This window comes from Carcharhinus amblyrhynchos, chromosome 30 (assembly GCF_965287045.1).
Source record: "Carcharhinus amblyrhynchos chromosome 30, sCarAmb.v2.hapA, whole genome shotgun sequence".
Taxonomy (NCBI): domain Eukaryota; kingdom Metazoa; phylum Chordata; class Chondrichthyes; order Carcharhiniformes; family Carcharhinidae; genus Carcharhinus; species Carcharhinus amblyrhynchos.
Window position 1 is genome coordinate 6,727,860 of NC_137353.1, and position 13,301 is coordinate 6,741,160.

Sequence of the window (13,301 nt, forward strand, 5' to 3'; positions counted from 1 at the left end):
ATGTGTGAATCGGATGGGAATAGAGAGACGTGGTGCCCATAAGGGTAGGAGGTTTTAATTCAGACGGGCAACATAGTCGGTGCAGGCTTGGAGGACCGAAGGGCCCGTTCCTGTCCTGTAATTTTCTTTGTTCTTTGCTCAATTACCAGGCCTGAAACCCTTTGGTTATTCATGGTGTCACTGACAGGACCAGAAATGTTTGCCCACCTCTAGTTACCCTGGAGAAGGTGGTGAGCTGCCATCTTGAAACAAGAACAATACACATTGAGAACGAATAACAGGAATGACCATAAAACCAAAAGATGTAGGAACAGAAGTAGGCCATTCGGCCCATTGAATGGCAGAGCAGATTCAATCATGGCTGATATGATTCTCATCCCCATTCTCCTGCTTTCTCCCCGTAACTCTTGATCCCCTTATTGATCAAGAACCTATCTATATCTGTCATAAAGATATTCAATGACCCGGCCTCCACAGCCCTCTGTGGCAATGACTTCTACAGATTCGCCACTCTCTGGCTGAAGAAATTCCTCCTCACTCAGTTTTAAAGGAGTGTCCCCTCACTATGAGGTTGCGCCCTCGAGTTCTAGTCTCTCCCACTAGTGGACACATCCTCTCCATGTCCACTCTATCTAGGCCTCTCAGTATTCTAAGTTTCAATTAGATCTCCCCTCATCCTCCTAAGCTCTATCAAGTATAGGCCTGGACTCCTCAACCACTCCTCATATGACAATCCCTTCATTCCTGGGATCATTCATGTGAACCTCCTCAGGATGCTCTCCAAGACCAGCACATCCTTCCTTAGGTATGGGGCCCAAAACTGCTCACAATATTCCAAATGGAGTCTGACCAGAGCCTTATACAGCCTCAGCAGTACATCCCTGCTGTTCTAGCCCTCTAGAACTGAATGCTAACATTGAATTTGCCTTCCTAACTGCCAACAGAACCGGCATGTTAACCTTAAGAGAATCCTGAACCAGGGCTCCCAAGTCCCTTGGTGTTTCAGATTTCTGAAGCCTTTCCCCACTTAGAAAATAGACTATGTCTCTACACTTCCTATCAAAGTGCAGAAGCTCACATACTTTGTTCATGGTCTGATTTGTAATGTTTCTTAACGGTTTGTGTAATGTTACCATTACATATTTGTGATCTAGAGTATGACAGAGCTACCTCAGAGTTTGGACACACTACATTCTTAACTTTTGGAGATGCCCAATTACTTTATGATTGGGTGAATGGAAGGAGACATGTTGAGAGATCCAATCTGCGACCCTCCAGGGCTTATATTACTCCGACATAATTGTGGCTTTGTATGTGGCTTCTACAAGCGACCACAACCCAACACCCACACAGTGGTTACAACCTGCCAACACTCCAGAGCGAGAGAGGCCGGCAAGTGCAAAAGCTCACATTGGCACTCGTTCATTATCTCTATGATATAATTCGAGAAGCCACATGAGATTATTACAATTATTCATGGAACAGAGTATAGCTCTGCCTACTCAGAACTTTACACCTCAGGATTAACTGCAGTTACCCACCGAGGTCCAGTTGGATAAGAGCTAATCATAGAATCCCAACAGTAGAAGGCGGCCATTCAGCCCATCGATACATTCAGTCCCTACACCGACAACAATCCTGTCCTGACCAAAACTCTGTAACCCACGTATTCATCCTGCTAATCCCCCAACACTAAGGGGAGAACGTGCAAACTTCACACAGACAGTCACAGAAAGCCAGAACTGAACCCGAGTCCCTGGCGCTGTGAGGCAGCAGTGCTAACCACTGTGTGTGAGAGACCTATTTATTACTTAAGCAACAGCAAAATCCCCATTAGGGATGCTTAGCTTTCCCTGTGGAAAGCGACATTCCAATTGATTTGCTGACCATTCACTCATCCCTAATGCACCAAAATATGAGCAAAGTGCCCACAGGTGTGAGCAGAACGAACCAATGGAGAGTTGCAATCAACACTTAGGTCGTATCCTCTCTGAACTGGTTGACTAATAATGCAGGCGAAACACGTACAACACAAATATCCGCCTACAGGGTGCATCTGCGGCCTACAGTGTGCCGCTGTAACAACGCTTACGTCTTGCTCAACAGTGACAGTACTGACCAAAAGAGAAAACCCTACCATGTCAACAGGTGAGAGTGTTACATTCCCCTGAATTCAGTTCCCAAACATGGACTGACCTGTTCTTGTCAGAGACGGGATGGTTCCCAGTGACAGGGCTCGGTTTAGCCGGCCAGGAAGTGAGCAGGGAGAATTGCGTCGAGTTGTTCTACACAGCTGTTGCCTTGCCAGTTGAGGGATACTCGGAGGTATAGGGATGAATGAAGAGGCTAGACTTGAAGGACAGGGTGAGAGAGCGCCGTCGCTGCAGAAAGAGTTGATTGATTCACCAGACAGGTACCTGCAAAACATAAATAACTGTATTGAAGGAAAACTCCAAATTCCAACTCAGTTACGATAATGTTACTCGAGAGAGTTAAGTTTCATTTTAAAGTTTATTTATTAGTGTCACAAGTGGGCTTACGCGGCAATGAAGTTAGGGTGGCAAAGTGGTTAGCGCTGCTGCCTCACAGTGCTGGAGACCCAGGTTCGATTCCCGGCTTGGGTCACCGTCTGTGCGGAGTCTGCACATTCTCCCCGTATCTGCGTGGGTTTCCTCTGGGTGCTCTGGTTTCCTCCCACAGTCCGAAAAACGTGCTGGTTAGGTGCATTGGCCATGCAAAATTCTTCCTCAGTGCAACCCAAACAGGCGCTGGAGTGCGGCGATTAGGGGATTTTTGCAGTAACTTCATTGCAGTGTTAATGTAGGCCTACTTGTGACTAATAAATAAATAAACTTCTTTGACTTTTAAGTCACTGTGAAAATCTCCTAGTCGCCACACTCTGGCGCTTGTTCAGGTACACTGAGGGAGAATTTAGCATGGTCAATGCACCTAACCAGCACGACTGCGGGAGGAAACTGGAGCACCCGGACGAAACCCACATAGACAGATAATTTCCAAATAATTTTCAATCATTGAACTGAACTACCTATAACCATATGGTCAATGCAAGTTTTAAATATTCTCAGAAGAAGTGTTTAATCACTGCCAAGTTTATGACTATCTTTTTTTAAAAATTTATTCATGGGATGTGAGCATCGCTGGCTGGGTTGTCCATCCCTGATCGCATTTGAGAGTCAACCACATTGCCATGGGTTTGGAGTCACGTGTAGGCCAGACCAGGTAAGGGTGGCAGATTTCCCTCCCTAAAGGACATTAGTGAACCAGATGAGTATTTACGACAATCAACAATGGTTTTGTGGCCATCATTAGATTTTTTTTTTGAAATTCCAGATTTTTATTGCATTCAAATTTCACCATCTGCCATTGGGGGTACTCAAAGCCCCCAGAACATTGACCTGGGTCTCTGGATTATTAGTATGGTGACACACCACCACGCCGCTGCCTTGCTAACTTAAAGCAACAGGCATCACACTTATTCCCTGTGTAAAACACCTGCGAACAGAGCAACTCTCAAGACAATTCTCCAGAGCACACGAAGACTACAATTGTTGTGCAAGTTGGCTGCCAATGCTTTCTACATCACAACAGTGACTAATCTTCAAAAGTATTTAACCAGGGGATATCTTGAGAATGAAAATGGCCCGATATAAATGTAAACTTTCCTTTTTTCCTTTGTAATTCATTAAAAAAACAATTAACTTCTAGCAAACACATATTTATGAATCCTATGAACACAAATGAGAAGAGAATTTGTTTTGTGGCGTCATTTCATAGAATCAGAATTCCTAGAGTGCAGAATGAGGAAAGCCACACAGACACAGAGGAATGTCCAAACTCCATCCGAGGCCAGAACTGAATCTGGGACTCTTGTGCTGTGAGGCAGCAGAGCTAACCATTGTGCCGTGTTGGCACTGATTAATATCAATGAAAGAAAAAAATGCAATCTATTCCATGAAGAGGATGGATTCAATCTGAACAAGTTTCAAATATAATTGAAAAAAAATGAAATTAAAATATATGGAACGCCACATTGGACATTACATCACAGCCTCATTCCTTCAGTTACCAAGGCACAGATGTAACTATGGCATTCACAACTGCTCTGTCCATCACTTAAATCAGCCTCCCACCTATAGACTCTGTCTACATTTCTCAAAAAAGCAGCCAGGCATAATTAAGGACCCCATGCAAAGAACAAAGGCAATCATAGCAGAGGAACAGGCCTTTGGCGCCCCAAGACTGCACCAACTATGCTGTTTGAACGTAATCTCTTCCACTTTCTTCCGTCGGGAAAAAGATACAAAAGTCTGAGAATACGTACCAACCGACTCAAGATCAGCTTCTTTCCTGCTGCTATCAGACTTTTGAATGGACTTACCTTGCACTAAGCTGATCTTTCTCTACACCCTAGCTATGTCTGTAACACTACATTCTGTGCTCTCTCCTTTTCTTCTCTATGAACGGTATGCTTTGTCTGTGTAGTACACAAGAAACAACACTGTATACTAATACATGTGACAATAATAATTCAGATTTTAAAAATGTAGTTTTGTCCCTGGAGTTGTTAAAGGATAGGAAGGCTACAGCAGGTCTGGGATCTGCGCGAATGCGATAAGCTGCTGTCGTCCCCCTTAACCAACCAAACTGAAGCATTCTGATATCAACCATGTAGGCTCCGAACCAGTTTTTAGATAATGCCATGTAAAATCAGATACAGAAAGGAGAGGAATGAGGGGGGAGAAGGAACAAGTAGAAACTGCTATTGATTTTAAATCTTGCCTTAAAAATTGCCAGCAATTGAAGTCTGAAATAAATGAGACTGGACATTCGTGATAGTTAATTTTCAGCCAAAGAGATTGACTGGCAGTAATTAACAATCACAACACTTAGACTTGAAGCGACATGACCTAATTCTGCATTGAATTCGCTTTGTAGCTAGTGTGCAAAAACCGGAACCTCATGCTACTCAATGTTTGAATGAGGAACCGCATAGCAAGAAGAGATTTGATTAAATTAATGGCGGAGTGATGCAGACCTGACTGGAACTTGCACATTTGTGCGTTTCGTTATGCATCTGTCCTCACCTAGTATCACTGTCGCATTTGCGCATCGATAATGCCGAGTACTAGTAGCCTAATCGCTAATATGACAGCAAATCATTGGGCAAAAGTGCTTTTAGTTTGTGCATCAGGTTCCAGAATCTATGAGCCAAACGCAAAGAGTAGGCTCTGGATTTTCCAAAAATAGCCATGTTTAGACAGATTTTTTATAGCTGGTGTAGATAAATGATCACAGTGGACAAATTATAATAACTAGAAACATTTTGAATAGAACAGTCCATCTGACCTCTGACCCCATTTAAAGGGGCTGTAGACTACACCAATTGCACACAATTGAATTCAACAAAAACTTATACTTATGCAGAATCATTAACATGGTAAAGGTGCCTAAAACGCTTTGCAGTTCCACAGAGTTAAGGCAATCTAATCAAACATTACTTTTCTTAGGATCGCCAGCAGCTAACTTGCACCATGGGGGATCCATTCTCTTAATAATACTGCATCTTTCTAGCGTTCAATCTCACCCTCATAGCAGTCACTTTATTTCCAAGTAAATTCCTCATAAAAGTAATAGCCTGTGATCACAAGAGCTTTAAGCACCATTAAAATAACTTACGTGGCATCTGTCTGTTGGCATATTTATGGCAGAATTCCACTGCAGGCAGATGCTCACAAAAGAAAAAGATTTGCATTAACTTGCAGATCAGTGATGAAAATAGAACAGGCTGGGCGGCACAGTGATTAGCACTGCTCACAGCGCCAGGGGTGCGGGTTCAATTCCTGGCTTGGTTCGCCGTCTGAGTGGAGTTTGCATGTTCCCCCCACGTCCGCATGGGTTTCCTCCGGGTGCTCTGGTTTCCTCCCCCGATCCGAAAGATGTGCCAGTTAGGTGCATTGGCCATGCTAAATTCTCCCTCAGTGTACCCAAACAGGCACCGGAGCGTGGCGACTAGGGAAATTTCACAGTAACTTCAATAGAGTGTTAATGTAAGCCTAATTGTGGCTACTGAATAAACTTTGTAAGACCTATAATCTGATAGCAGTGATGTCTAAGTTTCAAGATTGAAGAGTGTATTTTATCACACTGGTTTGACTGGGGTTGGCAGCCACTGGAGCGTGCAAATATCTCAACCAACATCGAGACATTTCCTTCATTAAAACGCGCAGTGCATTGAAATCCAAATACATTTCCTGTCCATTGCATCTGGTATAATTGAAGTATTTTGGAACATTGGATTCATATTACTCATACACGTAAAACATTCCACAAACAAAAGGATTGGGGGTCCTGTAGACCATCCTCCATAATCTGGAACTGTAAATCAAAGGCATTTATGTTAAGCAATAAGGTGAAGACACATTGCATGTTCAAAGACAAAGGCACATTCCTCTGTGGATCAGTATAAGGTTTCTGAAGTCAATTGTGACAAAGGTGCACACACGCAAAAATTCTTTCAGAAACCTGTTCTGCAATCTCTTCCCTTGTAAAATCATTTGAATTTGGTGTGCGCCTTTAGACGGCAGTTTGATTAACGAGGTATTTATCGGTCGCCTAGGTTATAAACACATATATTAGCCACGTCTATCAACAGCTTGATAACATCTGGTAACAACTGGCCCTAATTGGCTGGGTAGGCCTCAACAAGTCGAAAACCCAGAGAAAGGTTAAGCCTCACCAAAGCAGTCCTCAGAAACAAACTGCCGACAGCTGAAGTGGCCAAAAACATTTTGAAACTTGCAAATGCTTCTTGCAACATACGTCATTCCACCTCAGCCATCAAGTGGCCTTTTTGAATGTTCCCAGTCAACGTGCTCGACATACAATATGTATATTCAGGCCACTGTGCAGGCCCTTCCCCCATCTTGCTTGCAGAATTCACATTAAAGTTAGGGCAGAGCTTGGAATAAACTCTTCTGATTCTCGATGCATCGAAACATTCTGTGTAGATAGTCAACATCTTTTCGCAAAGGTGGGGGAGTCCAAAACTGGAGGGCAAAGGTTCAAAGTGAGAGAGGAGAAATACAAAAGGGCCCAGAGGGGCAATTTGTTCACACAGAAGATGGTGATTGTCTAGAACAAGCTGCCAGAGGCAGTAGTAGAGGCAGGTACAATTTTGTCTTTTAAAAAGCATTTAGGTAGTTAAATGGATAAGATGGGTATTGGGGGACGTGGGCCAAATGCGGGCAATTGGGATTAGTTTAGTGGTTAAAAAAAAAAGGAAGGGCGGCATGGACAAGTTGGGCCGAAGGGCCTGTTTCCATGCTGTAAACTTCTATGACTCATTCACTTTGGACTTGGTTCAAACTGCACATCACTCAGGACATATACACAATGGGGTTGGGTAAGCTGGCTTGTTCAGAATGTACAGGAAGTCCTGCATATCTAATACTATCGACCTGAATAGTTAACCTCCTCTCTCTCTCTCCACAAATTCTGTACTGACCTGCTGAGTGCTTCCAGCATCATCTATTTACCAATATCATAGAATCTCTATAGTGCAGAAGGAAGCCATTCGGCCCCTCGAGCCTGCACCAACTACAATCCCACCCAGACCTTATCCCACGACCCTACTTATTTACCCTACTAATCCCCCCCGACACTAAGGGACAATCTAGCATGGCCAATCCACCTCACCTGCACATCTTTGGAGCGTGGGAGGAAACCGGCGCACTCGGAGGAAACCCACACAGACACGGGGAAAATGTGTAAACTCCACACAGACAGTGACCCAAGCCGGGAATTGAACCTGGGTCTCTAGCGCTGTGAGGCAGCAGTGCTAACCACTGTGCTGCCTAATCTAGAATTGCCGTCCCTACATATGACTGTTACCAAGGGGTTCCACTCTGCGATATATTAACGTTGCCAACAGGAGTGCAAGCATGTAATGTTTGCCAGTCTGCCAGCTCTGACAAAGGGTTACCTAGACTCGAAACATTGGCTCTATTCTCCCCACAGATGCTGTCAGACCTGCTGAGATTTTCCAGCATTTTTCTGTTTTTGTTTCGGATTCCAGCACCCACAGTAATTTGCGTTGATCAGAACGCTGATGGGTTTGCACAACATAACACTCGGTGCATCAGGAAGCCTGTCAGGAGGGCCAACGTCAATGTTAAAAAGCACAGAGCAGTCCAGCATCAACTGTCACGAAACTTTGCAAGAGCTTAGAGCCCATCCTTTCCCGCATCAAGTAGTGACCAAACCATCTGTACACTTGTGCACAATTCAGCAGCTGCTGGTCACTGTGACAAGTACCAATGCACCACAAGCAGCAGCCACCCAATGCCCTGTCCTTCAGTGTCAGCTCAGACTAGTAGGATGCAAGGTCAGTGTGCTGTCGCTGTGACTGTGGATCACATCACAGCATAGAAAAGGGCAATGCAGGGGGAGGAAGGGATCACAGCAGTGCATTAATCTGTCTTCCAACAGATTACGAAGATTGTGGAGAAGTCACCCCAAGGGGAATGGCAGTAGCTCCGTGAAGGATGAACCCACATCCTCTCAGGAAGGTAACATTTACCTTCAAGCCCCTGTGCCCCAGCTGCTGTCTGTCAGACAGTCCGCCCAGAACGAGGCAATGCATCCGCATTCGGGCTTTCCAGGTCCAGAGCTGTTTGAGGATATCTTGGAAGACCATCTGCATTTTGCTCCTCTGAAAGCAGCCTCCCACCAGCCACATTGCAGTCCAATAGCAGCGCTGTGTGGGGGCAATAGGCAAAACTGCACAAAAGGCAAGCACAAAGGGAACTCATGAGTGATTAATTGGCCTGCGAGCAATACAGCACGATTCCATTTATAAATTTTGTTTGGAATGTTCATTTTGCATTGTGGCCAAACAAACGGTGATGCTCAGTAGCAGAGGAAAGGTAGTGGACAGTTAGTGAATGGGGAAATCAGGGTTTTTTTATTCATTCATGGGACATGAGCGTCACTAGCTGGCCAGCATTTATTGTCCATCCCTAGTTAAGAACATAAGAACATAAGAAATAGGAGCAGGAGTAGGCCATCTAGCCCTTCAAGCCTGCCCCGCCATTCAATAAGATCATGGCTGATCTGTCGTGGCTCAGTTCCACTTTCCCGCCCTCTCCCCATAACCCTTAATCCCCTCTCTTATCAAGAACCCATCAACCTGCTTCTTAAAAATATTTAGCGAGGCAGCCTCCACCACTTCAACGGGCAGAGAATTCCAGAGATTCACCACCCTTTGAGTGAAGAAGTTCCTCCTCAACTCCGTTCTAAACCGCCTCCCCTTTATCTTGAGGCTGTGCCCCCTAGTCCTACTGTCTTTTTTGAGCGGGAAGAGTCTCTCCACCTCTATCCTATCCATCCCATTCATCATCTTATACGTCTCAATGAGATCTCCCCTCATTCTTCTAAACTCTAACGAGTACAAGCCTAGTTTATTCAGCCTCTCCTCATAGCTCAATCCCCTCAACTCCGGTATCAGCCTAGTAAACCTCCTCTGCACTCCCTCCAGGGCCAAAATATCCTTGCGCAGGTGCGGCGCCCAAAACTGCACACAGTACTCCAGCTGCGGCCTCACCAATGCCCTATACAGCTGCAGCAAGACCTCCCTACTTTTATATTCAATCCCCCTCGCTATGAAGGCCAGCATCCCATTCGCCTTCCTGACCACCTGCTGCACCTGCAAGCTGGGTTTTTGCGACTCATGCACAAGGACCCCGAGGTCCCTCTGCACCGTCGCCTGCTGCAGTTTTTCGCCCCGTAAGTAATAGTCCTTCCTACCATTCTTCCTACCAAAGTGGACCACCTCGCACTTGCCAACATTAAATTCCATTTGCCATTTCCTGGCCCATTCGCCCAGCCTATCTAGATCCTTCTGCAGACTCTCCACACCCTCCGCACAATTTGCCTTTCCCCCAATCTTGGTGTCATCAGCAAATTTCGACACCCTGCACTCGGTTCCCTCCTCCAGATCATCTATATAAATGGTAAATAGCTGAGGCCCCAGCACCGACCCCTGGGGCACCCCACTAGTCACCAACCGCCAATCCGAGTAGCACCCATTGACCCCCACTCTCTGCCTCCTATTTGACAACCAATCCTCTATCCACGCTAACACCCTACCCCCAACCCCCAAGTTGCCCTTGAGAAGGTGGTGGTGAGCTACCTTCTTGAATCGCTGCAGTCCACGTGCTGTGGGATGACCCACAATGCTGTTACAGAGCGAATTCCAGGATTTTGACCCATCGCCTGCAAAGGAACGGCGATATATTTCCAAGTCAGGATGGCGAGTATCTTGGAGGGGAACTTGGAGGTGGGGGTGCTCCCACGTATCTGCTGCACTTGTCCTTCTAGATGGAAGTGATCGTGGGTTTGGAAGGTGCTGTCTAAGGATCTTTGGTGAATTGCAGTTACAACTATCGCATTCAGATGCGTCCTTCACAAATAGCCCGGACAAAAAGAGATACCAAGAATGCCTCTCCCCTGTGGAAACTGGTGAGATGGGTGAAGTGTGCAGGATGCAGCAGACCAGCTCGATACCCAGTCTGTTGGAGAACCGCGAGGCTCCTTGAGAATGGTGCAGGCAGCAGAAGTGCTCTTTCAGCACAAATCGTTGCAATTTTGACGTGGCAGCTTGCTCTCGTTGTTTGAACGCTCTGCACTGGATATTAGCCAAGTTTTTAATCTTGTCAGCCTATAGTTTGCTAGGGTAGTTCACACGCAACTGTCAAAGTGAACTAGCCGTTACTAATAGGGGAGGCAGGTGGTCCTGACACTAGACTAGTAATCCAGAGACCCAGGGTAATGCCCTGGGAACGTGGGTCCAAATCCCATCACGGCAAATGGTGGAATTTGAATTCAATTTAAAAATCTGCAATTAAGAATCTAGTCATGACCATGAAACCATTGTTGAAAAAGCTCCACCTGTTTCACCAATATTCTTCAGGGAAGGAAATCTGCCATCTTTACCTGGTCAGGCCTACATGTGACTCCAGAGCCACAGCAGTGTGGTTGACTGCCTTCTGAAATTGTCTAGCAAGCCACTCAACTCAGGGGCAATTAGGGATGGACAATAAATGCTGGCTCAGTCAGCGGCGCCCATACCTCATGAATGAATAAAAGAAATAGGGAGATGAGGTGAATTTTCTTTATTCCAGAATGTCTAGAATGTAGGATTTGCTAATGGAAGTTCAAGCAAATAGCCTTAAGACACTTTTAAAGGGATACTAGGCAAGTGTATGAAAAGGTAGGGAAAGATGTGTTGAAAGGGTACGATAAGGTAGCTCATGAGGAAGTCACAGACTTAGTAATAGAATGTTCCCGCGTGGCAAATTCTACCTAACTGGAGCTGTGTTGTCAGCCCAGTCTTGCGTTTTGATTTTATTCATTTGCATCGTTGGCTGGGCCAGCTGTTATTGCCCATCCCCAAGTGCCCTCCATTTCAGAGGGCATTTGAGAGTCAAACACATTGCTTGAGTCACATGTAGGCCAGACTGGGTAAGGATGGCGGATTTCCTTCCCTAAGGAACATTAGTGAGTCAGGTGGGGTTTTCCCACAACCCATGGTCATCATTAAACTTTTTATTCCAGACTTTTTAAAATGCAAATTTTACCATCTGCCATAGCGGGATTTGAACTCAGATCCCCAGACCTGTTCTGGCTCTCTGGGCCACCAGTCCAGTGACAATACCAGTGGGCCACTGTCTCCCCTATTTACTCAAGTGGAACATTGGAAAGATCAAAGTCATCATCTTCACCACAGCACATTTTTCTTCTTCTGAAGAAAAATAGTGAGGAAGATAATAGAGACAGAGGGGAGGAAGGCAAACATTTCTTGCTTAACAAACAAAGCAACTCTTATGCCATCAAGATGCCAAATGAATTGCAAAGCACTTCTTCAAGCAGCGTGAGGAGGTGCAGGAGACGGAGGCAGAGGAGAAAATGAAGTACAGATAAAATGGATTGGTTGCAGATGAGCTATGCAGAATGTGTCAGGGTGACACAGGGCAGACAGAGATGGAGTTTCAGTCAAACGAGTGAACAGGAATGGGGACAAACTGAAGAATCACTTCCCATTTAATTTGCTGAAATCATGACATTAGGGAAAGGAACGCTGAAGATGAGCAGCCACTTAAAGTGATGAGTATATCAGAGACAGAGTCCAAATTTAGACAAATTCAGTTTACAAATTGGTAGCACAAGGGAAACGCCATTTCCATGGAAACTCTTGAACCAAAAGTCCCAACATGGAATAACAGACTTGTGCACCTATAACCACATGATGATCTACATCCTAGCCATAAACTGGAAAATTACATTTATTTTGTACACAACTTTAGCTTAAGTCAGAAGGCTGCAGATCAAATCCCACATCTGAGTTGCCCTGCCAATGCAGGGTGTGCTATATTGATGAAATTACAATCCTTTGGGTGAGAGGTTAAAGTAGGATGCTGCTTCCTGTCTGCAGGACTGTAAAAATTCTGTAACACTATTCGGAGTAGTTCTTGTGACACAATACCAAAAACCAATTAATCGGCCATTCATCTTCTTGCTACTCGCAATATCAATATTGAAAATACGGACCAGGTGAGTGGGGCAATGGTTCGGAGACTACAGGAGAGAAAATGAACTTGAGTACGTTGGATCTGCACAAACTGCCCATTGAGAACATTGACTCTGCCTTGTATGAAACCTCTTGGTTGACCCACTACTTAGACACACAAACGTCCATAGTATGTGCAGTGTTTTGTTTGCCAACTCATTGCAGTTGGGCCACATAAATGCCCGTTTTCCTCTTCTCACCCGAGTGGATTTGTAGCGGCTGATATTAATGCAATTTAAATAAGAACGATGTGGGGAAAAAAACGAAGCAACCAATAGAATACTGACTGACACACCCCCACCCAATCACCAACACTAACAAACATTGGAGACAGGTTACGTCACTCAGATTGTACAGATTAACTTGGTTTGGCGACCAAGGGCAGCAAGTGGCAGCAATTTGAACTTTCTCACTTTACTCACCTGTAAAATGAGGTCGCTGGATGCTTGTGGGGTCACGGGGATTTGGTTGGATCAAGAACATTAGCAGCTTTTTTGTTAAAGCCTCTTACTACTGCTGGAGTATGTAAAAGGAAATGATTGAAATATACTTTTCCAACAGAAAGGTGCAAAAGCTTCTTTTTGATCCAAAGAACGGGGCGGCATGGTGATACTGTGGTTAGTACTGCTGCCTCACAGTGCCAGAGGCCTAGCTT

General features: G+C 45.1%; 1 protein-coding gene across 2 annotated transcripts in view; it reads right to left on the bottom strand.

Annotated features, from left to right (window-relative positions):
* The window catches only part of tmem201 (transmembrane protein 201), a 180,026-nt gene that overhangs the window by 87,169 nt on the left and 79,556 nt on the right, over nucleotides 1-13,301 (bottom strand). For both annotated transcript variants that reach the window (XM_080215487.1, XM_080215486.1), the window contains exon 7: nucleotides 2,197-2,417. In XM_080215487.1, the coding sequence (XP_080071613.1) occupies nucleotides 2,197-2,417 (221 nt within the window). The remainder of the gene's footprint in view (nucleotides 1-2,196; nucleotides 2,418-13,301) is intronic.